Raw genomic sequence first — 26,606 nt, 5'->3', positions numbered from 1 at the left:
GGCAGCACATGTCTTGGCAGAGGGTGGGCTGGGCTCCCTGCTGGCTCTGCTGGGCCAGGTGCCTCTGTTGTCTGCCTGCTCAGTATCCCTCCTGCCTTCCTCCCTCATGGGCCTGTCATTTCCTTTCCCCAGAGAGCTCTTCCCCTTGTCAGTCCTTGGTTTGGGGGTGGCAAGACCCCTCCCTCCCTCCAGGGACAGACACCTGCCACAGCCCTGACCATCATTACAGTGAGCGGTTCAGGAAAGAGACCACATGCAGGCCAGTGAGGAGCAGGCTCAGGGCTTCGCCAGCACTATTGGGAAGGGGTGGTCCACCGGGTGCTTCTGGTGTCACCCAAGCGGAAGGCCTGCCTGAAGGGGGAGTTAGAACTGAGAGGCGGAGGGAGACTCCGGGTGTGATCTCAACACCTGGAGTTGGATCCAGCCAAACTGAGAGCGTGACTCCTGGACGGCTAAGTTATCTGAGCCAACACATCCCCCTTTTTGCTAAAGGTAGTTTGTGTTGGGTTTCTAGCATTTGCTATGGAGAAGCCCATGGGGACTGGACACAGGCTGTTCTACGCTGTCTCACCTGAGTCTCAGTTCCCTGCTCTGTAAAATGGGGATAACAATAACATCTATGTTTACAAGGTTGCTTAAAGCTTAAATGTAAAATACACCAACCACAGAAATGTTGGTTCCCCATCACCTTAGGTGGTGTGTAAGCCAAGACCATCTTCCTAAGTTCTCCTCCCTCATCTCCAGAGAGCTGCCAGAGCACCTGCTGTGTAGAGGGAATTACTGCCAAGAGCTATGCTGGTGGCTATATTTCATTCTCATGGTGGGGTGTGGAGAGGGCCAGAGTGTCTCAGACGGGGATCCCTTCATCCCAGGGGACAGTCAGCCAGCCAGCATCAGTGTCACATGGGAGGTGTCTGGCCAACAAGGAATGTAGTATGTGACCCAGGGAGGAAGTGGATGGGGCTGCAAAACAGCAGCCGTCACAAACTCTGCATGCAGTCACCCTCCCAGGTACTTTCTCACCCAAGAGACTGAGCAGGCCTAGGACCAGACTGGGACACTTGAGCCCCCTCAGCCTCCAAGGCTCCACACAGGGTCCTTGCGGATCCCTTGGGCTGCTGGGGACCCCTCCGTCTGGTTTTTTTGGGAGGACAGTTTCTAGAGAAGAGCAAGGCATCTCTCTGCCCAGCCACCTCTAGCGTTCCCAGGCCAGCAGGCCAGGGGCAGCAGTGGCCCAGCTCCTGCCTGCCACCTCTCCCTCCCACTCTGCCTCTCGCACCTGTGTGGTCTCAAGCCCTTACGCCACCATCCTGAGCCTCAGCTCCTCAAAGCTATTCTATAAAGGTGTGAGCCAGCTGAGGGAGGGAGAAGTAGGTGGGGAGAACAGGTGGGCGGGGTGTCTTGCTTATCTGAGGACAGGGCTCTCCAGGGCCTAGGAGGTGAGTGGTCCTCACCAGGCCAAGGACTCTGGTTGAAACCATCATCTGGGCCCTGCTGGGGTCTGGACTGGGTGGGAACGATGGGTTATATACCACAGCAACTTGGGAGTCTGGAGGCAATATCACTGTTTATTTGGGTGACACATCTGCCTGCCTGAGGGCTCTGACAAGAGGCTTAGTGTTTGAAGGTCCCCCAGATTATACTTCTCCCCTTGCTGGCTCTGCAGAGGCCCCAGACTCCGAGTGCAGGCCTGTGGAGCTGTGGCTCTGTTACATTTCTCTTGGCCTCAGCGTCCTGGGAGCGGCTGCCTAGTGGCTGAAACCTCCTTTCCAGAGATCCCAGGGCGGTGGCAGCCTCACTTCTTGAAGTTCTCTCTCTGGAGTGACAAGGAGTACCTCTGAAGTCGGGCCCAGTGCTCCTGCTCCTTCTCTGGGTTCTTCTCCAGCTTCCGATAGCTGAGGGCCACACAATGTGATGAGAGGAATCTCCCTTCACTTCCCCAGCTCCCGAGCCCCCAGGGCAGACCTTGACTACCCTGTGCTCCTACGAGAAACTCTAAGAGGACACACCTGCATCACCTCTGTGTCCTCAGGGCTCAGCCTGGTACACAGCAGGTGCTCAGAAAGCCTTTCCTGGAGGAATGATGGGTCTAGCATTCTTACCTGTGAGGTGCATGTGGGTAGACAGGATGGCGAGCTGAGGAACTAAAAGGCTATTTGCAAACAAGCTGTGGTATTACATGCAACGGAACATTCAGACTGAAAAGGAAGATGTTCTGACACGTACTCCACCACGGATGACTCTTGAGAACATTACGCTGAGTGAAATATGCCAGTCACAAAAAGACACACTGTATGATTCCAACTTTTATAAAGACAGTTTGAGTTGGGTCTTTTAAAAAGTAAGAGTTGTTGGCCAGGCGCGGTGGCTCACGCCTGTAATCCCAGCACTTTGGGAGGCCAAGGCAGGCGGATCACCTGAGTTTGGGAGTTTTAGACCAGCCTGGCCAACCGGGAGAAACGCCGTCTCTATTAAAAATACAAAACTTGCCAGGTGTGGTGGCACGTGCCTGTAATCCCAGCTACTCAGGAGGCTGAGGCAGGAGAATCGCTTGAATATGGGAGGTGGAGGTTGCGGTGAGCCAAGATAGCACCACTGCACTCCAGCCTGGGCAACAAGAGCAAAACTCCATCTCAAAAAAGAAAAGTAAGAGTTGTTTAAAAAAAAAAATAAGTGCATGTTCACCACGGAAAAATCAGAGAAGCCCAAGATTCACCCCTCACGGTGCACACAGAGACGGGCACGCTTAGCAGGGTGGAGGGGGCTGTCAATGGGGTTGTGGTGGGGAAGGAGGTGCAAGTGAATGATGTTAAAATGCTTAGGCAAACAGGAAGAGGAGTACTCTGGGGGAGAAAGACAATGACCATAGCTTTGATTTGTTTTGAGGCTCTCCATCTATGTGGAGATAAGATTTTAATTAATTTATTAATTAATTTTTTATTTATAGATGTAGATGTAAAGATGGGGTCACACTGTGTTGCTCAGGCTAATCTTGAACTCCTGGCCTCAAGTGAGCCGAGATCGTGTCAGTGCACTTCAGCCTGGGTGACAAGAGCGAAACTCCGTTTCAAAAAAAAAACCCTCCCTGTGAAGAATAGCTGAACATTCTTGGTGGACCTTTAGAGAGGGCCAATGTCAACCATCGCCTTCTTCATTGTCTCTCTCCAGAGACTCATGAGACCGTATTCGTCTCCTGAAGAATAGGCACATTTCCCTCCAGGAGGTACCCAGAGCCTCCCAGCGACCCACTACAACGCAGGAAGGACTTGAACGCCCGTTAAGTGCAGGTATGAACTAGGAAGCGGAGAGGAGCTATGGTGCCACCTAGTGGCGATGTTTAGAATTTTCCCAGACATCAACTTGGATTAGCAGGGAGCCATCATCGTGGTCATACCTACCATTTACTGAGCAACCACTGTGTGCCTGGTACTTTCCATGTATCATCCCACTTAATACCTTAAGCCCAAATAAATCAGGCATCATTAAAATGGTCAGAACACAGCCTGGCATCTCACAGGTGCACAATATATGTTTTTTAAAACTGAGCCTCTGAGAGGCTAAGTAACTCGCCCAAGGTCTCATTGTAAGTGGTAGTGTCAGAATCAAACTCAGGTCTGTTTGGCTCCAGACCTGCATATCTTAACCATTCTACTTCAATCCTCCCTGAGTAAAGAGTCTACACAGAGAAAGGGGGAAACAGTCGTGGAGAGACATTATCGTGATTGGAGACATCGCAGAATCTCAGAGGTCACGTTACATACAAAGGAACATCTAGGCCCTGGAAGGAAAGGAGCCTGCCAGAGCCACCTAGTTCTGTAGTGGCAGGCCTGGGACGAGGATCCAGGAATCCACTGATGACCCCAATCCACCCAAAATGTGTGGTCACATCACAAAAAGGAATCATCAACAAGGATTTGCAAATCCCCAGAAATTTGTTGTGAGATGGATTAGAAGAGACACCTATTTCTCCAGAATGGCCTGAGTACTGTTCCTTATGCTTTGATAGCAGAAAGGAGGGCAAGAAAACGGTGCTTGCAGGATTAGGGAGAGTGGAAAGAGGAAGGGGAAGAGGAGAAACGCATGCATAACAGTTTATCTGAATGATGGGTAAAAGAAAGGGGTCTTAGATCATGGGTTGGCAAACATTTTCTGTAAACGCCCAGAATGTAAATAATTTAGACTTTATAGGTCATGCTATCTCCTTCGCAGCCTTCAATCCTGCCATAGCATACAGTAGCCATAGATAATACATAAACAAATGGGCACGGCTGTGTTCAAATAAAACCTTATTTACAAAACCAGGCAGTGGACTGGATATGGCCCACAGGTCATAGTTTGCCAATCCCATCTTAATGATTGTGTCTAATAATCCAAACATACTTTTTTTTTTTTTTTTTAAGGCAGGGTCTGACTCTCACCCAGGCTGGAGTGCAATGGCACGATCTTGGCTCACTGCAACCTCTGCTTCCCAGGTTCAAGTGATTCTCCCCGCTCAGCCTCCAGAGTAGCTGGGACAAAAGGCATGTGCCACCACGCCCAGCTAATTTTGTGTGTTTTTTGTAGAGATGGGGTTTCGCCATGTTGGCCAGGCTGGTCTCGAACTCCTGAGCTCAAGCAATCTGCCTGCCTCGGCCTCCCAAAGTGCTGAGATTACCGTCGTGAGCCACCACGGCTGGCCTAAACATACTTTTAAGAGGGAATTGAGAAAGTTAAAAAGATGATCTTGACAGGAAGAAAACACCAACTGGAAGCCCTTCTTTTCTCCCAGCCTGAATTAATGACTCTTTTCCTGCCAATCCACATGTGAAGTGGAGTGTATCTCATGGGCTATCACGGGGTAGAACCCTTCACTTAGGGGAAATTTCTTTTTTCTTTTTTTTTTTGAGACAGAGTCTTGCTCTGTCACCTAGGCTGGAGTGCAGTGGTGCGATCTTGGCTCACTGCAACCTCTGCCTCCCGGGTTCAAGCAATTCTCCTGCCTCAGCCTCCCGAGTAGCTGGGATTACAGGCGTGTGCCACCATGCCCAGCTAATTTCTGTATTTTTAATAGAGACGGGGTTTCACCATGTTGACCAGGCTGGTCTCGAACTCCTGACCTCAGGTGATCCGCCTGCCTTGGACTCCCAAAGTGCTGGGATTACAGGTGTGAGCCACCACACCCAGCCAGGGGAAATTTCAATGCTGAAAGGATTTACCACAAACAAACTCCATTATCCCTCAATCCAGAGACAACCTCAGATGTGGGAGGGGGTGAAGACACAGAGCTCTTTACCTCTTCTGGAGGAAACGCTCACATCTTTTCTCCAGTGGCAGTGCTTGGGGGAAGGCCATGTTATCCAAGTCCCTTTGAGGAATGGTGCAATTTTTTGAGATATTTTCCAGGAGTGGGCAGGCCTCAAAATTAAAATAGAAAACAGAATATTGGATTCCAGCATCGTCAGTGGACTCAGTTTCATGTGAATAGTCTCCTGTGACAAGACAAGAACACCATGTTCTGTGTAACAATCGCTTTCTCAGTGGACTCTGTGGTCCAGGTGAGCATGTGGGGGCTCCTCTCTGCTTATAAAGGCTGGGTCATCTGGGTTGAGCTGTGACTTCAGAGAGAAGACCCTGCTGGCATTTTATCGAAGTGCCCTGTGAGGACTGAGCTGCGGTACCCTTTGGCCTATGGTGGAGGGGGATACAGAGTGGGGAGGAGATCGGAGGGGCTCTCTCTGTTTGTGAGAAAACTAAGTCAGGGAAATGGTCAGTGGGCATCAGCCCTGGTCCCTTTCTGTACCTCGGAGCAGGAAACATGGATGGTCTGGAGACACAGCAAACACTGGCTTCCAGGGGACCTCCAGAGGAAAGGCTCCCGGGGGGGCAAAGGCACAGATGATTTCACGCTTGGCCACATCCATAAGGCACACAGAGCCATTCTTGGAAAAGATGAGCACCTGGGAAGCAAAGAGATGGTGAGGGGGACTTCTACTGGACTCTGTCCCTCACAGGAAGGTCAAGTGTAGAGGTCACCCCAGTAAGGAATCAGAGAAGCAGCTGGACATAAAACCTCTTGGGCCCCAGCCTCTGGATCCATCCAGGGCTTCTGGGGACCTGCACACACATGTGTGCTGACTCCTCTGGGGTCCCCCTCAGCCAACAGACCCTCCTCCACATGCTGTCTCCTCCAGGGCTATGCACTCCTCCCCTTTTTCCCGGCCTTTCTTCCAGTTTCTCCACATCTCTGCTGAAGAGCTCACCCTCCATGTAGCCAAAATTCAGTTTCTCACCTGTGCTCCCAACGCCTTTCCTTCCCACTGCCTCAGGGACCTTGCTCAATCTAACAGCCCCTCCTGGCCTGAGATCCGAGCTGGGGACACTCTCCTGCCTGGGCTCTTTCCTCTGCAGTGAACATACTAAACTCTCCCCATCCTTAGGAAGTCCCCTTTGGCCGGGCGCGGTGGCTCTCGCCTGTAATCCCAGCACTTTGGGAGGCCGAGGCGGGCAGATCACGAGGTCAGGAGATCGAGACCATCCTGGTTAACACTGTGAAACCCCGTCTCTACTAAGAATACAAAAAATTAGCCCGGCGTGCTAGCGGGCACCTGTAGTCCCAGCTACTCAGGAGGCTGAGGCAGAAGAATGGCGTGAACCCGGGAGGCAGAGCTTGCAGTGAGCCGAGATTGCGCCACTGCACTCCAGCCTGAGCGACAGAGCAAGACTCCGTTTCAAAAAAAAAAAAAAAAAAAAAAAAGCCCCCTTTGACCCAACATCCTCCTCCAGCTGCCACACCACTTTCCCCTCCCCAACACAAAAGGGTCTCTCCACACCCTGTCCACTCCCCCACCTCCTGCGTCTGTCTCCCAGCCTCAGCCACTCGTCTCCACCATGTTCTTGGTTTTTCTGCAGCACAGGACACTGCTCTCACTTTCTTCAGACTCTCCTCTCTGCTTGCAGGACTGTCCCCATGCAGTTTTCCCTGGGGCCCCTCTCGGTCACTTTGTGAACTCATTTTCCAGATCCTGTAAGTGATGGTAGTGCCCATGGGAACCTCTTCTCTATTCACTCCCTCTCTTTAACTAGGGGAACCTGCTGTACCCCCCACTTCAACCACCTCTCACTAACTGTACCTGGCTGATGAGCATGGAATCTACATTTTCAGCCCTGGGCTCTCTTGGAGCCTCCCCTCGGGGTCCTGTAGGCCCCTCACCCTCTGCAGGGCCACACCAGGAATCACAGACTTTCTCTCCAGGCCTGCAGCGGGCCCTGTAAGGACTGGGGAATCAGCTCTGCAAGCGAGGATCAACCGCTCACGATTCTCTCTCCTTTAGCAACAGCCACAGGTAGCCCAGAATGTGGAGTCCATCTCCAAACTGAGATCTCTCAGCTCTCCATCCCTGCTCTAAATATGCTGTTCCCATTCTCTGACCTCTCTGTTTTGAGCCCCATCCCATGCAGGGACGCATCTGTATCCTTCTGCCCAGTGTACAGGACCTTCCATGGTCTGGCCCACCTGTCTCCCTGCCCCAGCCTCCTCCCTCTCCACATTCCACAGCAATCTCATGTGGCAGGTACTGGGACTTCCTGCAGTGCCCGGGACACATGGTGCTCTCTTGCCCCCATGGTGTTGCCTTCTCAACTCCTTTGGCTCAGCTCAGCTGTCACCTCCTCCAGAAAACACAGTCCTCCCCTGCTGCCAACTTCTGCAGGTTGAGTTAGGTGACCCCTCTCTCTATTCCATGCATCCATTAAAAAATTCCTATCACAGCCTTTCTCATGTTCTAAGGCAGCTGCCTGGTGACTTCTCTGTCTTCCCAAATGAGCTGTGTGCTCCATGAAGGCAGGTTCTTTCTCTTTCTATTTGTAAACCCGAAAGCTACTCCAGTGCCTAACACATAAGAGGCCTTCAATAAGCATTTTCTAAAGGATAGATGACACATTCATAGAAGAGAAATGACAGGCATGGGGCATTCACAGAGAGGCATGGGGAACCTACCATGCCAGGTAAGGCTGGGACTGGGGCCACTGCACAGATGGTTTTATCCAGGTGCTTTACAGGCCTATAGGACAGAAAATATACAGACGTTCTCCTACTTTAAGAGTTTAAAAGTTTTGATATCCTCTTCTAGGCATATATCCTGGGAAAATTCAGAGAAATCAAGAAATATGTGAGGAGGCTGTTCATAGTAGCAAAAAATTAAGAACAATCCAAATATCTATTAGGAGGATGCTGAAGTCATTGTGGTATATTATACAATGAAATATAATACAGTAATGAAAATAAAAGAACTGGAGCTACATGCATCAACACATGTGGCTCTTGTGAACAGTGTTGCAAAGCAGGATGCAGAATAAATACCATTGAAAAACAAGTTGGAGGCTGGGTGCAGTGGCTCACACATGTAATCCCAGCACTTTGGGGGCCAAGCACTTTGAGCCCAGGAGTTCAAGACCAGCCTGGGCCACAGAGTGAGACCCTGTCTCAAACAAAACCAAACAAAACAGAAAGAAAGAAAGGAAAGAAGGATGGATGGAAGGAAAGAAGGAAAGAAGGAAGGAAGGAAGTATGGAAGGAAGAAGGGAGGGAGGGAGGAAAGGAAGGAAAAAAGGAAGGAAGACAAGTTGGAGAATATATAGAATATGGTTCCCTTTATAAGTTTCCTAAATATGCAAAGCTAAATAATACACTGTTTAGAGATACAGTCATACAAATGTGGTTAATTCTTTTTCTTTTTTTAATAATTTTTTTTCTTTTCACAGAGAAGGGGGTCTCACTATGTTACCCAGGCTGGTCTTGAACTCCTGAGCTCAAGTGGTCCACCCGCCTTGGCCTCCCAAAGTGCTGGGATTACAGGTATGACCCTCTGTGCCTGGCCTAAATGTGGTTAATTCTTAAAGGAAAGCAAAGGAATGATGAATTTAGAAAAATGGTGTGGTAGATTGAAAAGCAGTTGGCTGTATTTGGCAGTGACTCCCATCAAAAGATGGAGTCTGTTTTTCTACTACTTGAATGTGGGCATGGATGTGGGATGTGCTTTGCCCAATGGGACATTAGCAAATGTAACATGAGCAGAAGCTTGAAAAGCATTTGTGTGCTAGGGTTGCCCTCTCCTGCTGCTAGGAGCCCTTAGACTACCATGTGAGGGAGCCTGTACTAGTCTGCAGGAGAGACCATGAGGAAAACCGAGGTGCCCTGGCCAATAACCTGCCAACTGCCAGGTGTGTGAGTGAAGCTATCTTAGAAGAGCTGCAAGCTGCCTAAAGGCACATTTGAGAGCCCAGGTGAGACCAGTAGAAGAAATGGACTGAGTCCAGTCCAAATTGCTGACCTACAGACTCAAGGACTAAACACTGATATTTTCTTAAACCATTAAGTTTTGGGGTGGTTTGTTATTTAGCATTAGGTAATAAGGTGTTTGGGGTGGAGCAAGAAGGATTGCTGAGGGAGAGCCATGCAGGGAGCCCAAATGGAACTGGAGATTATCGATTTCCAATGGGTACAGGGGAGTTGATCTCATTATTCTTTATTACACACACACATACACACATGGACGCACACACACACACACATTATACAGGTTCATTTGCATGCATTAGGTATTTTTAAATGTTTAAAAGAGAGAGAGATCCCTGGAGAAACTGATGGAAGGTTACTGTGGGAGAAGTGAGCCTCTTCTTGGCCATATGGGACAGGAAGGATGTTGTCTTAATCCATTTTCTGTTGCTTATAACAGAATACCTGAAACTGGATAATGTATAAAGAAAAGGCATTTGTTTCTTACAGTTCTGGAGGCTGAGAAGTCCAAGGCCAAGGGTCCACAGCTGGTGAGAGCCTTCTTGCTGGTGGGGACTCTCTAGAGAGTCCCAAGACGGCACAGGGTGTGACATGGTGAGGGAGTTGAGTGTGCTCATGTTCTAGCTCAGGTATCTCTTCCTTTTCTTATAAAGCCACCATTTCCACTCCCATGATACCCATTAATCCATTCACCTATTAATCCATTAATGCATGAGTGGGTTAATCCATTCATGTGGGAAGAGCCTTCATGATCCAATCATTTCCTAAAGGCCCCGCCTCACAGTACTGCCACAATGGGGATTGAGTTTTCACATGGACTTTGGAGGGGAGAGTCAAACTATAGCAGAAGTCATCTGTGCCATCATACAATTTTGTTAGAAAAAATTGTAACATATATATGACATTGGTGATCTTCAGAAGCTCACCAGGAGAGTGATGACTATACAAAAGGTGGACTGTAGTCAGAGAGGCTGTCAGATTTTACTATTAAATAGCAATTAAAATAATCTGGCCGATTATTTACCCCGTCCCGCCCTCAAGCTACTGACCTCTCAACAAGCACACTGATGGTGGGTCCTTGGATCCCGCCAGCCTCCACCAGATGGAGGGAGGCGTCTGTGCACAGCACCACACATTTCATTTGGGATTTCACTGGACCTTCAGGATACATATTCTGTCCTTTGTGGACCAAGAAATATTTTAGGAAGTGAATGCTTTGGCAGAAACATCCCTGAGGAAGAGCAGCGACCCCAAGAGGGAATCCTAGAGAAAGTAATCACACAAGCCGGTCAGAAAAGGGGGTAGGGAAGGAGGCCATAGGCACAGGGGCTGTGACCAGCAAGTGTGTGAGGGACTTGTAGGATGTGAAGGCAAAATCAAGCAATGAGCACCCTGTGAGAGCAAACCAGTAAACTCAGTGCCCAATAGGAGAGAAAAGCCCCCTGCAGGGGAATGCTGCTGTGTCTGGAGAGGAACTGGGGAGGGGGAGAAGCAAGAGCATGGAGGAGGGCCGGGTCAGCACTGGAGCAGAAGGAAGCTACGACCCAGCCAGGGACTGAGGTGCAGCTGACTGTGGGATGGAAAGGCGTATGGGCAGGGGGAGGCACAGCTGTTTCAGAAAAGGCAGTGTGTGTGTGTGTGTGTGTGTGTGTGTGTGTGGCCAAACAACAAGAACTTAATATCCAGAAAAAAGTGAAAACAAGCTATTTTGGTCAAGGGCTTATGAAATCATCGTCATTCTTCTTTCCTTGAAATATCTTTTGCTTCTATAATAATGCTGTTGGTTCAATAAGTAAAATAAAGGAGGATCTTTAGTGGTGTTTATCTTAGCAGTGTGTGGGGAAAATATCCTCCAAAGTTGAAATAAACACTGCATTCTTCAGAAAGTGATAGCCAAGTGAGGAAGGCAATTTGCTAGCTTGACAGACGCCTCCCTGAGAACAGTCAGCTACCTGGTCTGATCACAAGCTGCCCAACAAACAGGGTACTATCTCTGATGCTCTGCACCTGCCAGGAGGTCTGCCCAGTGAAGGTGGCCCACCTCCACTCTCTAGGAAAATACATCTCCAACTGCGAAATGGCAAACCACTGAGTCATTAATGGCCTTTTACAAAGTCTGGTTAGAGGGAGCTGCTTCCCTAGAGGCTGACAAATTTAGGAAGCAATATCATTGATTTCTGTATCTGCAAAGCTGGACCCAGGACCCTAGAACTCCACCACAGTGCCACCCACCCAGAATAGCTGCTGGTGTCGCTTTGACTGCTTTATAGGTCTCTTAGCTCCAATACAATAGAGTTCCTGCTGACTGGGGATGACGCAGAATAGCAGGGAAGAAGACTCACTTATTTAGAGAGCTTGGGGGCTAGGAGGAGGAAGGCTGAGGCCACCATGATCACCTATACTGTGCCAGACATACTTCGTCACTGGAGTGTAATAATGAAGGCAATGATCATACTTCCAGAGCCTAGTACAGTGCCAGGCTCAGAGAAGTCACTCAATAAACACATGGGCAGTAGGAAGCATTAGCACATATTATATCCAATAAATGTTTGTTGAATAAATGAATAAGAGGAGAGCAGGACCAGTTCCCCAAGGTGACTTTAAGAACACAGAGGTAACAGAAGGCCCAGGGCCTGTGGGAATCCCAGAGCTCCCAGACTCATTGCCCAGAGTCCCACCCAGGTACTAGGTAGAGAGGCAGGGAGGGCTTACCTTTGGCCAGGTCCCACAGCGTGAGCACACCATCCTCGCAGGCCAGCACCAGGTAGGAGGAGCAGCAGCTGAGCTGAGAGACTGCAATGGGCGCAGCACAGGGCCACACACCCTCGGGGTCTAGGGGGAAGGACAATACTCAATTGGTTCCCCCCAGACTCTGCACCTACCCATCACTTCTCCCTGGACAACCTGTGACTCAGACTGGTCTGCCTGTTCAGGGAATGGGAACCAGGAGCACCTGTCTGGACTCACCATCTTCCTTTTCTTTATGAAGTGCTATTCTCCTTGCCTAGGATGATAAGATAATATTACACTATTATTACTCTACAGCTAATGTTTAATGAGTATGTCCTAGATGCTAGATACTGTGTTAGGCACTTTACATACATAATTTCATTGCATTCTCACAAGGGTTCTATAAAGTAGTCTTATTATATCCCCATTTTATAGATGAGGCAGAGAAGTGACTTGCTCAAGGCCATACAGTCAGTATAGAAGGAGATTAGAAGCCAGGTTGCCTGGGAAAGGGATGGAAGAAAAGAAACTCCTCCTTTGTGAATTTTTTAACGTTACTTTTGAAGTGTAATATAAAGTATAACAAGTGTACTGTTCAAGGAATTATCACAAAGCAAACTTGCTCATGTAACTGCTTCCATTAATTTTTTTTTTTTTTTAAGACAGGGCCTCACTCTGTCACCCAGGCTGGAGTGCAGTGGTGCCATCTTGGCTTACTGCAGCCTCAACCTCCTGGGCTCAGGTGATCCTCCTGGCCCAGCCTCCTGAGTAGCTGGGACTACAGGCTCATGCCACCACGCTTGGCTATTTTTTGTAGAAACGGTCTTGCTATGTTGCCCAGACTGGTTTCAAACTCCTGGGTTCAAGAGATCCACCTGCCTCTGCCTCCCAAAGTGCTGGGATTACAGGCGTGAGCCACCACGCCTGGTCACCTCCATAAATTTGTAAAACAACAACAACGTATATTTCCTTAGAGCGTTTCAATTTCGAAGAGCTTTCACATACAGAAACTCTCTGGATTTTGCTATTTTCAACAAACGCATGCATTAGACAACAATGGTGTAATTAATTAGCTCTATGTTTTGCATGAAAAGTGGGTTGGGGTGTGAAGCGACTGGCCTGAGACTACATGGTTTGCAGACAGCTGGGCTAGGATTAGCACTGACCTTCTGATTCCAAGCCTACTTTCTCTCTCTCTCTCTTTTTTTTTTTTTTTTGAGATAGTCTCGCTCTGTCACCCAGGCTGGAGTGCAGTGGTGTGATCTTGGCTCACTGCAACCTCTGCCTCCCGGGTTCATGTGATTCTCCTGCCTCAGACTCCTGAGTAGCTGAGATTACAGGTGTGTGCCACCATATCCGGCTAATTTTTGTATTTTTAGTAGAGATGGGGTTTCACCATGTTGGCCAGGCTGGTCTCAAACTCCTGACCTCAGGTGATCCACTCGCCTCGGCCTCCCAAAGTGCTGGGATTATAGGCGTGAGCCACCATGCCCAGCCAAGCCTACTCTCTTTTTACCTTAGCTGCTTAAGGAGCCCTGTGGACCTGACTGTCAACTTTGTCCCTATTGACCTGTTGTCTTTAAGGAACATGACATTTCAGAGACAGATTCTTGGGGTCACACTATACCCACCAAACCCCCTACTGCCTGCCTAGATCTGGTCCCTAAAGTGACACTTGATGTACGTCAGTCACATGCTCTCAGCTAAGCTGGAGAAGGACATGTCTGCAAGTCCTGAGCTTAGGCGACTCCCATCTCAGCAGTCAAGTACCAGTTTTATCCTTTAGAGTTCGGTTTAGTGAATATAGGAAGAAATTGTGACTTCTGGTCCAGTGTATACCAAGGACACAGGCCATTCCTGGGGAAAAAAAAAAAGAGAGAGAGAAAATGGGTGTTACATAAGAAATCTGGGTGGCCTTTGGTTTGCACAGAAGGTGTTTGCCCAAGAGGAAGCTGGTTTGAAGTCTGAAGTGGTTTGTTTTAATGGGCAGCACCCAAGAGAAGGGTGAGTTTCCCAAGAGAGGGACTGGGCAGCCCTGTGAGGACTGTTCCTGGGGCCCACTCGCCTTCTTGGATAGGGAGGACAGTCTCAACTCCCCTTGGCCGCTTTCACATCTAGAAAATTCACTCTCAGTGTTTTAAGTAACATCTTCTACAAGACAAACTCATATCCAGAAGCAGCCCGGTGGATGTGGGCTCATGCTTTCTCCTATGGCAACCACTCCCTGAAGGCAGTGCCAGCCTTTGTGATCAGGGAACCTGTGCTCAGGGGCCACAGATGCAAACAGAAACTGACAGGCTACAGCTGGCAACCGAACTCCCCTCTTCCTTCCCTCCTACCATGCGAGGTTTGTTGGGGAACATCTCTGTGAGGGCTTGCTGAGGGGTTTCCCCAAGGTGACCCCTTGCTAGGACAACCACCCACTTCATGTTCATTTACCTGAGGGGCCCTTGACTTCCGTTGGCATTGCAAATAGGCAGCTAGGAAGAAGGAAATAGAAGGTGGCTGTACTGGGAAAGAAAGAGACACGAGTCAGAGCCATGTAGACTCCCTGGCAAGGAGAGCTGCTGGCAGAGTCTTGGTCCTAAAACCAGAATAGATAGTTAGAATGGACCTTCCCAGGGGTAAGAAGGCCATGAAGCAAATCACATTCTAGGTGCTGGTCCTGGTGGGATGCGCTGACCTTGGATGCTGGTGAGGACAGGTTGGGTGGAGCTGGGAATCACTCCTAGGCCAGTGTGGTGTGCAGAGCTCTTGCCAGAGAGAGCTGTCTTTTGGAGAGCCACTTCTGTTTTGGGGAAGATCTCCTTAAAGAGCAGACTTGGGTGATCTACATAGATGTTCTCCTATCCCAGGGGCAATACGGCCAGTGTCGTGCTGATAAACTGGGTCTCTTAAATAAAAGAGGCCCCAATTTGTAGGGTTTGCAGATTTTCATGGTGTAAATGCTCCCACAATGGACAACTAACAGTGGTTTAACAACTGGCTTGCAAAACCCTAATTATCTCACTATGCAGTAGGAGCCAGCCCCGGCATACCACTGAATCTTGACATGGTTCCAGACAGTAACAGGAAGCTGTTGTCAGGGATCAGCCTTAGGACTTTGTGTCCTGAAGTAAGAAAATTTAAGGTCCACTTGACAGCACGAGAGATTTCACTTCCCATGTGAGAACAAGAACATTCCTGAGATCCACAGTAGCTGTGAGGAGACCTAATTCCTAAAACCAGCTCCCTCAGTGATACTTCAAAGACTGGGGCTCTCCAACACAACTTGGAGCTAATGAGACCTAACTGCTCACCCAGATGGGAAAGTCATATATTATAATAAGTATATACCTATGCTACATTACATTTAGAAAGGCAGGAAGGAAATGGAGAAAAATTTTAGTAGTGGTAACTTTATTTGTCTTTAGGATCTTTTGTGTTTTTTATTATTTTTTTTAATTATTATTTTTTAAGACAGAGTCTATCTCTGTCCAGGCTGGAGTGCAGTGGCATGATCTTGGCTCACTGCAGCCTCCATCTTCTGGGTTCCAGTGATTCTCCTGCCTCAGCCTCCTGAGTAGCTGGAATTACAGGTGCCCACCACCATGCCCGGCTAATTGTTGTATTTTTAGTAGAGACAGTTTCACGATGTTGACCAGGCTGGTCTCAAACTCCTGGCCTCAGGTAATCCGCATGCCTCAGACTCTCAAAGTGCTGGGATTACAGGCCTGAGCCAGCGTGCCCGGCCTCTGTGCTTTTAGATAACTAGAAAAAAAATTTTAAAAAGAAAAAAAAATTTTTAAAGAGATGTCATATATAAAACTGAAATAAATTATATTTCTAATTTCTATAGATATCTGTTTCTTCTTTTAACTCCATATTATCAGCCTTTGTTCTAACTATATAGTAACAATCTCCATACAACATTTCAAAATATCTGCTGATGTTCTCTCAAAATTCTCCCAAACCGGAAAGAGCTTATTTATTTTAGAGTAAGGTCTCGACATGTGGCCCAGGCTGGTCTCAGATTTGGGGGCTCAAATGATCCTCCTGCCTCGGCCTCCCAAAGTGTAGGGATTACAGGTGTGAGCCACTGTCCCGGCCCCAGAAAGAGCTTTTAGATCTCAGATTAATTCAGGTCCCTGGGTTGATTCCTGTGTGTGCCAAGACAGCAGAAGCCTGGGGAGGCTCCCTGGCTTTCCCAGGATTAGGGGGCTCACCTGAGTGGCTCCTCTTCCCACTCCCCATCTAGATACTTCTTGTAGGAAGCATTGAAGATCTCAGCTTGCTGCTCCCACTGACTGTCCTTGATGAAATGATTCTGCCCGGAGCCCAGTCCGTAGCAGTCCTTGATCTTTGCAAAGACTTCCAGGGGGCTTTTGAATGTGGTGCCTGGGTTGAAAATATTACAGAATTAGTCAAGCCATCTGAATTCCCCCTCCTGATTTTCCCCTACTTCCTCCAGACTTCCCAGCTTCCTGCAGAATCCCTCAGCCTCAGAAATCCATTCTTGCTCTGCAGTTGGTCTGTATTCAGTCTTCTCCCGGCCTCTCCTGGATCCCACCAGCTCACAGAGCCCAGGCAGAGAGGAGCTGCTGTCCTCCTTCTTCTATATCTTCATCCCAACATCATTCTCTCTGCTTTTGGATTACAGAATATTTGCAAAGGCCGGGGTGTGGGGGGCGGTGGGGCAGGGAAATGTTCACAATGCCACTAGAGACTTTAGATCACTGTCCCTGTCTCCCCAGCTGAGGAAGGCCCCAAATCTGCCAGTTACCATCACTTTTCAGCCACTGATGAAGACTCACATAATTAGGCAGCCTCAGTCTGTTCTTATGCCAACATTTACCCAATTATCTTCCTTTAAAAAAACTTTGTCAGTCACTTTTCTTACTAGTTCTCTTCCCAATAACCTTTCATTTCCTTCTTTTTCATCTGTTCCTAAATCCACAGTAAAACTGGATGACTTGTTTTCTGGATTTGCACCCTGAGTTTCAGAATTCTGTTCACTTTGGAAGGTGCCTGGGTCCCTCAAGTTGCCCAGGAGATTCCACAGTGCCCTTGACTGCTTCATCAGAGACAATTGCATAATTTTCTAGAGGGAGACACCAGTTTTATAAACACATAATATCATATGATACACTAGTTCTCAAAGGATGACACCAGATCAGCAGTGGCAGAGTCACCTGGGAACTTGTTAAAAATACAGATTCTCAGGGCCCACCCCAGACCACTGGAATAGAAGAAACTCTGTGGTGGGGCCCAGCAATCTGGGTTGTTTTTTGAGATGGGGGTTGTGTTATATTGCCTAGGCTAGGCTTGAACTCCTTGGTTCAAGCAATCCTTCCATCTCAGCTTCTTGAGTAGCTGGCAGTATAGGCAAACAATCTGGGTTTTAATGAGTTCTCCAAATGAGTCTGATGCAGCTAAAGTTTGAGAATTGCTATTATACATTATTCCCCTTGTATTTTCACTTACTAAAATATTTTGGAGATTATTTCATATTAGTACTATAGATCCTCTTCATTGTTGCTTATCTTTAGTTATTAAACCTTTTTCTTATTGTGAAGTGTAACATACATTCTGAAAAGAGCATAAAATATATACCTTAATATACCTTAATGAGTTATTATAAAGCAAACCTCTGGTATCATCTACTCAGGTCAAGAAATAGAACATCGGCTGGCTGCGGTGGCTCATGCCTGTAATCCCAGCACTTTGGAAGGCCGAGGCAGGAGGATCGCTTGAGCCCCGGAGTTTGAGACCAGCCGGGCAACATGGCAAAATCCCATCTCTACAAAAAATACAAAAATTAGCCAGGCCTGATGGCACGTTCCTGTAGTCCCAGCTACTTGGGAGGCTGAGGTGGGAGGATTGCTTGGGAAGCAGAGGTCACAGTGAGTCGAGATTGTGCCACTGCACTCCAGCCTGGGCGACAGAGGCAGACCCTGTCTCAAAAAAAAAAAAAAAAAAGAAAAAAGAAAAAAAGAAAAATGAAAAAAAAAGAAATAGAACATTGCCATCTCACTAGAAGCTTCCCAGGGGCCCCTTCCTAATCACAATTCTCTGGGAAGAGTGGCAACCACTCTCCTGACTTTTATGGTAGCCACTTCATTGCATTTATTTATGCTTTTATCACCTAAACATGCATCCTCAACACCATAGTTTCATTTTGCCTGATTCTAAACTGTACGTAAGGGGAACCATGCAGTGTTAACTCTATGGCTGCCCTCTTTTGCTCAATATTGTTCATGAGATTTATCCATTTGGCTGTGTGTAGCTGCAGTTTGTTCATTTTTCATTGCTGTATAGTATTCCATTGAATAAATATAGTACAATTTATCTGTTCTACTACTGATGAACATTTAGTTGCTTTGTGTTTGGGTCTATTAAAAATCATGTCACTATTACCATTCATGCACATGTTTCCTGGAACACACTTGCTTGCAAATCTATGGGTACATTCCTAGAAGTAGGGTGACTAACTCAAAATGGCTTGCTTAGGAGTTTCCTAGTTTTAGCACTGAAAAGTCTCACATCCCAGGAAACCCCTCCATCAGGCAAACTGGTATGGTTGGTCACCCTATCATCTAGCAGTGTAAATACTGTGTCATAGGATACAAATTATTGTCAGCTTTACTAGATAATACCAAACACATTTTCCAAAGTGGTTGTACCAGTTTTCATTGCTAAATGCAATGTATGGGAGTACTGATTGTTCCACATCTTCACCATCACTTGGTGTGGTCAGTCTTTTTAATTTTACCCATCCTAGTGAATGTGTTTCGCTACTTCACTGTGATTTTAATTTGCACTTTCCTGCAGACTAATGATGGTGAGCACCTTTTCATGTTTATTGGTCATTTAAATAATCTTTTTTTTTGTGAATAGCCTGTGCAATACTCTTGCCTGTTTTGCACTGAATTATCTCTCTTTTTCTTAAGAATCTGTAGTAATTCTTCATATATTCTGGACATGAACCATTAGTGGGTTTTATGTGTTTTGCAAATAACTTCTACCTCTATGTGGCCTGATCTTTCATCCTCTTAATGATGTCTTTGAATGATCTGAAATTCCTAATTTTAATGTAGTCAAATTTATTCAATTTTTAAAAATTGTAAGTACTTTTTGTGTCTTATTTGAAAAGTCTTTCCCTACCCAGAGGTGATAAAGTCATTGTTTATATTATTTTCTTTTTCTTTTTTTTGAGACAGGGTCTCGCTCGCTGTGTTGCCCAGGCAGGAGTGCAATGGCGTGATTTCAGCTCACTGCAACCTCTGCCTCCCAGGTTCAAGCAATTCTCCCGCTTTAACCTCCCAAGTAGCTGGGACTACAGGAACACGCCACCATGCCTAGCTAATTTTTGTATTTTTTTTGTGGAGATGGGGTTTCTCCATGTTGCCCAGGATGGTCTCAAACTCCTGAGCTCACAAGCAATCTGCCTGCCTTGGCCTCCCAAAGTGCTGGGACTACAGGTGCACACCACCACGCCCAGCTATTTCTTTCTTTCTTTTTTTTTTTTTTTTGGTATTTCTAGTACAGATGGGGTTTTGCCATGTTGGCCAGGCTGGTCTTGAACTCCTAGCTTCAAGTGATCCACTTGCCTCGACCTCCCAAAGTGCTGGGATTACAGACATAAGCCACTGCACCGGGCCTGAAGAGTATATTTATTTTCTAAAAGCTTTACTGCTTTGCCTTTCATGTATTTACTTCTACAGTTCATCTGGAATTTAGTTTTGCATATGGCATGAGGCAGGGGTTAAGTTTTATTTTTGTCTCCACATAAACAACCACCACCACTTATTGAAATGACCACCCTTTCTCCAGTGCTCCGTAGTGCTGCCTCTGTAATGCATCAAGTGTCCATTTATGCCTGGGTCTATTTTGGTTTCTCTATCCTGTTTCATTCACCTATTTTTCCTCTATTTTTCTATCTGCTATTTCTATCTATCTATATTTCTATATTTCATCTACATTTCTATTATTCACTTATCTATTTTTTATCTTAATAACTGCAGCTTTATAATAAATATTGATAGAGCAAGTCTGACCACCACATTCTTTTACAAGAGAAAATTGTCTATTCTTTGCCTTTGGCATTTCCCTTTTCGGGGGGTTGTTCTTGATTTTGAACCAGGGTCTTGTTCTGTCACCAGGCTGGAGTGTAGTGGTGTGATCATAGCTCACTACAGCCTCAACCTCCTAGGCTCAAGTGATCCTCCTCCTTTGGCCTCTCAAAGTACTAGGGTTACAGGCCTAAGCCACCACACTTGGCCTCTCTTTTTTTTTTTTAATGGTTGCAAAGTATTCTTTTGTATGAGTGTACCAGATTTTATTTATTTATTTATTTATTTATTTATTTATTTATTTATGACGGGGTTTCACTCCCATCTCCCAGACTGGAGTGCAATGGCACAATCTCAGCTCACTGCAACCTCTGCTTCCTGGGCTCAAGCGATTCTCCTGCCTTAGCCTCCCAAGTAGTTGGGACTACAGGTGCATGCCACTCTGCCTAATTTTTGTATTTTTTGTGGAGGCGGGGTTTTGCCATGTTCCCCAAGCTGGTCTTGAACTCCTGAGCTCAAGCAATCCACCCACCTTGGCCTCCCAAAGTGCTAGGATTATAGGCATGAGCCACCACACATGGCCCAGATTTTATTTAACCAATTATTCACCTCTGTACATAATGCTACCGTGAACATTCTTCTGGGTTTTTTTTTTTTTAATCGTAACTACTAGTCCACCAGGGGTGAACACTCTTATAGATATGTCTTTGTGATCATGTGTGAATGCTGAGAGGATATCCTCTGTATTTGCTGCCAACAATAGCTAGCCTCTCTGCTCCTCTTGACCAAGTCCCTTTCTTTGAAACTGTGCCCAAATGTCCCTTACTCCCTAGCAAGTCAGTCGCTTCTTACCCTGAGTTTTCACGGCCCTTGATGGTCCCCATTGCTGTACTTATCACATCCTACTATGGTGGTTTCTTGTCATTCTCCCTTAGTAGACTATCAACTTCTAGAGTGCAGGAGAGGAGAGGTGTTTTGCTCATCTTTGTGCTTGGTGCATTATGGGCATTCAGCAAATAATAATGAATAAATTAATACAAGAATGTAGGAATGAATGTATTACAACTAGCAGTCAAATGAATTAGCACAGAAATGTAGGAATAAATGAACTCAACCTGGCAATTCAGAAAAGATATCTTTCTCTCCTGACCTTCCAATTCTGTTAGTTAACTGTAATACAAATGCATTACTTACATTTTTTGTTTTAATGTCTCAGAGCTTATGAGTTTAAAAAAAAATTTCCTCTTCATAACTATGTTTGTAATTTTGATATTGTTGCTAATAAGTTGAAAAGATAAGATATGTGGGGAAAGGAGGAAAGAACAGATAAACCAATGGCAAAAGGAGAGAGATTTGAATCACACTTACCTGTAACAGGCTTAGGTGGTTTGATCTTCATTATGTAAACTGGAAGACTCAATTTAATGTCTCCTTTAAAACAAGCATTTGTATCCTAAAATAAGGAAAAGGCATAGTTAATAAGCCAAGAGAAGAGAGGAAATACAATAATTAAAAATACTAATTTTAAAAGAAGATGGAAAAGAGGGGGAAAAAGAAGAAAAAGAGATAGGACAAATAGAAATAGCAATATTGTAAAAGTAAATAAAATAAATAACAAGACTGTAGATTTAAACCCAAACATATAAATAATCACATTAAATGTATATGGTCTAAATAACCCCAATGAAAAGGCAGAGATTGTCAGACTCTATAAAAAGGCTAGACCCTTACTGGGCATGGTGACACACACTTGTAGTCCCAGCTACTCTGGAGGCTGAAGTGGGAAGAACGCTTGAGGCCAGGAGTTTGAGGTGGCAATGTGCTAGGATTGTGCCTGTGAATAGCCACTGCATTCCAGCCTGGGCAACATAGCAAGAGTCCATCTTTGAAACAATTTTTTTAGAAAGGCAAGACCCAACCATATGAGGTCAAAAAGAAACTTTGTGTGTGTGTGTGTGTGTGTGTGTGTGTGTGTGTGTGTGTGTGTCAGGATCTTGCTCTGTCACCTAGGCTAGAGTGTAGTGGAACAACCACAGCTCACTGCAGGATCGACCTCCTGAGCTTAAGCAATCCTCCCACCTCAGCCTTCTGAATAGCTGGGATCACAGGTGTGCACTACCACACCCGGCTAATTTAGTTTTGCAGAGACGAGGTCTTGCCATGCTGCACAGGATGATCTTGAACTCCTGGGCTCATGTGATCCTCCTGCTTCTGCCTCCCAAAGTAATGGGATTACAGGTGTGAGCCACCACACGTGGCCAAGAAACTCATTTTATGAAACACTATCTGAAACCATAGGGAAAAAGAAGAAACTCGTTATATTAAATATAATGAAACATGTTAAGAATAAAAGTACAGAAAAAGCTATATCTTGCTAAAATGAATCAAAAGGAAGCTTGGGTGGCCATATTAGTATTTGACATAGAAGAATTCTGAACAAAGAATATTATCAGGAATCAAAGGGTCAGTGAATAATGACAAAACAATCAATTCATCCGAAGACAAAACATTCCAAATTGTTAAGCATCTAATTACAAAGCTTCAAAATACATGAAGCAAAAATTCGTAAGAGTGAAAGAAGAAAAAGATAAATCTACAATCTTAGAGACTCCTTTTTCAATAAGTACAGAATAAGGAAACAAAATCAGTAAGAATATAGTAAGGATATAAAAGGAAAAACAGGAAGGAGATAGAAGACTTGAATAGCCTGACCAATAACAGCTTTATTGGTCTTGAAACATCCTTTTCAAGTGCATATAAACACTTACCAATATAATCCACATTGTGGGAATAAAACAAATCTAAATAAACTTAAAATGATTCAAATATATAAAGTATGTTTTCTGATCGCAATGGATTTTCTGATCACAACGGATTTTATGAGAAGCCCATAAAAAAAGCCAGCTGTAACATTTCCAATATTTGGACACTAAATAACATACTTCTAAAAATCTACTAGTCGGCTGGGCGCAGTGGCTCATGCCTATAATCCCAGCACTTTGGGAGGTCGAGGCGGGCAGATCACGAGGTCAGGAGTTCAAGACCAGCCTGACCAATATGGTGAAACCCCATCTCTACTAAAAATACAAAAATTAGCTGGGCATGGTGACATGCGCCTGTAATCCCAGCTACTTGGGAGGCTGAGGCAGGAGAATTGCTTGAACCCAGGAGGCAGAGGTTGCAGTGAGCCAAGATTGCCCCACTGCACTCCAGTCTGAGCAACAGAATGAGACTCCGTCTCAAAAATAAAAAAATAAAAACCTACTAGTCAAAGAAGAAATACAAAAGCAAATTTTAAAGTACTTTGATATGAATGAAAATAAAAAAATCAAATTTTAAAGCAGTACTTAGATACAAGTGTATAACATTAAATGCCTGTATCAGAAAAGACGATCTCAATGATTTGAGCTTCTAACTTAAGAAACTAGAAGAGGAGCCGGGTGCAGTGCTCAGGCCTATAATCCCAACACTTTGGGAGGCCGAGGCAGGTGGATCACGAGGTCAGGAGTTCAAGACCACCCTGGCCAAGATGGTGAGACCCCCGTCTCTACTAAAAATATAAAAATTAGCCAGGCGTGGTGGCAGGCACCTGTAATCCCAGCTACTCGGGAGGCTGAGGCAGAGAATTGCTTGAACCTGGGAACGGAGGTTGCAGTGAGCCAAGATCATGCCAGTGCACTCCAGCCTGGATGACAGAGCGCGATTCCATCTCAAAAAAAAAAAAAAAAAAAAGAAAGAAAGAAATTAGAAGAGGAAACTAAACCCAAAGTGAGCAAAACAAAGGAAATAATAAAAACAAATGAAATCAGTGAGATAGAAAACAGAAAAACAATAGGGAAAAATATATGAAACTAAAATCTTGTTCTTTTGAGAAGATGAATAAAATTGACAAACCTTTAGCCAAACTGATTAAGAAAAAAAGAGAGAAGACACAAATGACCAATATCAAGAATGAGAGGGATGACATCACAATAAATTTTAAAGACAATGAAGGGATAATAATGGAATGTTATGAACCCCTTTAAGTCAATAAATTTGACAACTTAGACAAAATGGACAAATTACTCGAAAGACACAAGGTACAAAAGCTTGCTCAAGAAGAAATAGATAACCTGAAAGTGCTTTATCTATTAAAGAAGTTGAATTTGTAGTTCCACAAAGAAAGCTCCAGGACTAGATGCACACATTAGTAAAGTCTACCTAACATTTTAAGAAGAAATAATGCCCAGCCTGGGCAACATATTTTTCTATAAAAAATTTTAAAAATTAGACAAGCATAGCAGCACACAACTGTAGTCTTAGCTATTTGGGAATCTGAGGTGGGAGGATTGCTTGAGCCCAGGAGGTTGAGGCTGCAGTGAGCCATGATCATGCCATTGCATTCCAGCCTGAGTGACAGAGGGAGCCCGTTTCAAAATGAAAAAAGAAAAAGAGAAGAAAAAAATGTGCCAAAAAATTGATGAGTAAAAAAATGCAAGTTTATAAGAAAATATATACAGTATGATGCCACTTATGTAGAAAAAAATTCCATAAAACAAAACTATATTTTTCAAAATAAATGTAAGAATGTAAATACACACTAAAGATCTAGAAAACACACATCAACTGGGGCTGGGCGCAGTGGCTCATGCCTGTAATCCCAGCACTTTGGGAGGCCAAAGCGGGTGGATCACCTGAGGTCAGGGGTTCGAGACCAGCCTGGCCAACATAGTGAAACCCTGTCTCTATTAAAAATACAAACAAACAAGCAAACAAAAAAACACACACACATCAAGCTAATAATGGTGATTACCTCTGGAGAGGGCTGTTTATCTGAATTCCTTGACTTTTCCAAGAGTGATATATTCATATATTATTTGTATAATGTGAAATATAGTATAACTATTTTTATTTTTATTATTTTTTGTGAGACAGGGTCTTGCTCTGTCGCCCAGGCTAGAGTGCAGTGGTGCAATCTTGACTCACTGCAGCCTCTACTCCAGGGCTCAAGCCATCCACCCCCTCAGTCTTTTGAGTAGCTGGGACCATAGCCATGTGCCACCACATCCGGCTAATTTTTTTTTTTTTTTTTTTTTTTTTTTAGACAGCTGTCTCTCAGGCTGGAGTGCAGTGGTGCAATCTTGGCTCACTGCAACCTCCGCCTCCTGGGTTCAAGCGATTCTCCTGCCTCAGCCTCCTGAGTAGCTGAGATTACAGGCACACGCCACCACATCTGGCTAATTTTTGTATTTTTAGGTGAGATGGGGTTTCACCATGTTGGTCAGGCTGGTCTCGAACTCCTGACCTCGTGATCCGCCTGCCTCGGCCTCCCAAAGTGTTGGGATTACAGGCGTGAGCCACTGCACCCAGCCATTTTTTGTATTTTTTGTAGAGGCAAGGTTTTGCCGTGTTGCCCAGGCTGGTCTCAAACTCCTGAGCTCAAGAGATCCTCCTGCCTTAGGCTCCCAAAGTGTTGGGATTACAGACATGAGCCACCCTGCCTGGCCTAATGTAACTTTGAAAGGGAAAAAAGAAAGGGCTCTAGCGAGAGACTTCCATTTCAGAAGTTCACCACTGCTCTACTGACACGCCTGAGTCCTCCAAGAGCCATGCCTTCTGAAGACATGGTGTGTTCCTGATCTCAGAGGAAGAGCCAGGAAGCTCCTGGGAAACTGCTCTGTTCTCTAAGGTATTCCAAAACAAACACGAAACCCCCACGTCACTCGGCTTGGTAAATTGGGCTGTTATTTTGGTAGAGGCAAATCCAGGATTCATGGGACCCTCTTTTAAGAAAAAGAAGACAGAACTATGAACACAAAATGCCCATGGCCACTGTAATTCCATCTAATATGGAGGAAATTGTGACAGAGGAAAGCTAGAGTGAAGAGGTAGTGGAATTAAGTGATTATGGTTAAAATATGTTACTTTGCTAATTTTACAAAAATATATAACCATATGAACACATTGCTAGGGCCCCTTCCAGGGGCCCAAGTGAGGGGCCCTGAAATTTAAGCTCCCTTAACTTCAGGTAAACCCACGTCTGGCCAAATGACTTGGGTCAACTATTCTCAGGGACGGGAGGTCATCTTCAATGGATATGAGGCACAAGATTAAGTCACTGAGAATTGAAAATAGTGCCCAGGTGGAACATTTTATTAGCATATTTGACATTTAAGGTAAATTTCAAGTAAAAATCAAAATCTTGGGCCCAGTGCGGTGACTCACGACTATAATCTCAGCACTTTGGGAGGCCAAGGCAGGCGGATCACCTGAGGTCAGGAGTTCAAGACCAGCCTGACCAACATGGAGAAACCCTGTCTGTACTAAAAATAGCCGGGTGTGGTGGTGCATGCCTGTAATCCTAGTCACTCAGGAGGCTGAGGCAGGAGAATCACTTGAACCTGGGGGGCAGAGGTTGCGATGAGCCAAGATCGCTCCATTGGACTCCAGCCTGGGCAACAAGAGCAACAAGAATGAAACTCTGTCTCAAAAAAAAAAAAAAAAAAGAAAAAGAATTAATAATTTAAAAAAAATCTCTAAAAGGCAAACTTAAGTCTCTCTGGAGATTTTCT

At 45.6% G+C, this 26,606-nt stretch overlaps 1 protein-coding gene across 6 annotated transcripts in view; it reads right to left on the bottom strand.

Moving 5' to 3' along the window:
• Positions 1 to 1,548: 1,548 nt before the first annotated feature.
• WDR93 (WD repeat domain 93) overlaps positions 1,549 to 26,606 on the bottom strand; it is a 56,596-nt gene continuing 31,538 nt past the window's right edge. For 3 of the 6 annotated variants that reach the window (XM_054450381.1, XM_063652928.1, XM_054450386.1), the window contains 10 exons: positions 21,424 to 21,508; positions 16,210 to 16,381; positions 14,444 to 14,514; positions 13,775 to 13,861; positions 11,987 to 12,106; positions 10,324 to 10,537; positions 7,976 to 8,039; positions 5,780 to 5,936; positions 5,273 to 5,468; positions 1,550 to 1,895 (listed from right to left, as the gene is read on the bottom strand). In XM_054450381.1, coding sequence (XP_054306356.1) covers positions 1,796 to 1,895; positions 5,273 to 5,468; positions 5,780 to 5,936; positions 7,976 to 8,039; positions 10,324 to 10,537; positions 11,987 to 12,106; positions 13,775 to 13,861; positions 14,444 to 14,514; positions 16,210 to 16,381; positions 21,424 to 21,508 — 1,266 coding nt within the window. In that variant the 3' untranslated portion in view covers positions 1,550 to 1,795. Of the gene's footprint in view, positions 1,896 to 2,679; positions 3,042 to 5,272; positions 5,469 to 5,779; positions 5,937 to 7,975; positions 8,040 to 10,323; positions 10,538 to 11,986; positions 12,107 to 13,774; positions 13,862 to 14,443; positions 14,515 to 16,209; positions 16,382 to 21,423; positions 21,509 to 26,606 lie in introns of those variants that run through there. The other 3 variants (XM_054450383.1, XM_054450385.1, XM_054450384.2) reach the window with 3 other exon arrangements.

Source organism: Pongo pygmaeus, chromosome 16 (assembly GCF_028885625.2).
Source record: "Pongo pygmaeus isolate AG05252 chromosome 16, NHGRI_mPonPyg2-v2.0_pri, whole genome shotgun sequence".
NCBI lineage: Eukaryota > Metazoa > Chordata > Mammalia > Primates > Hominidae > Pongo > Pongo pygmaeus.
The sequence above is the reverse complement of the archived record's forward strand: the minus strand, read 5'-3'. Positions and strand labels throughout refer to the sequence as shown.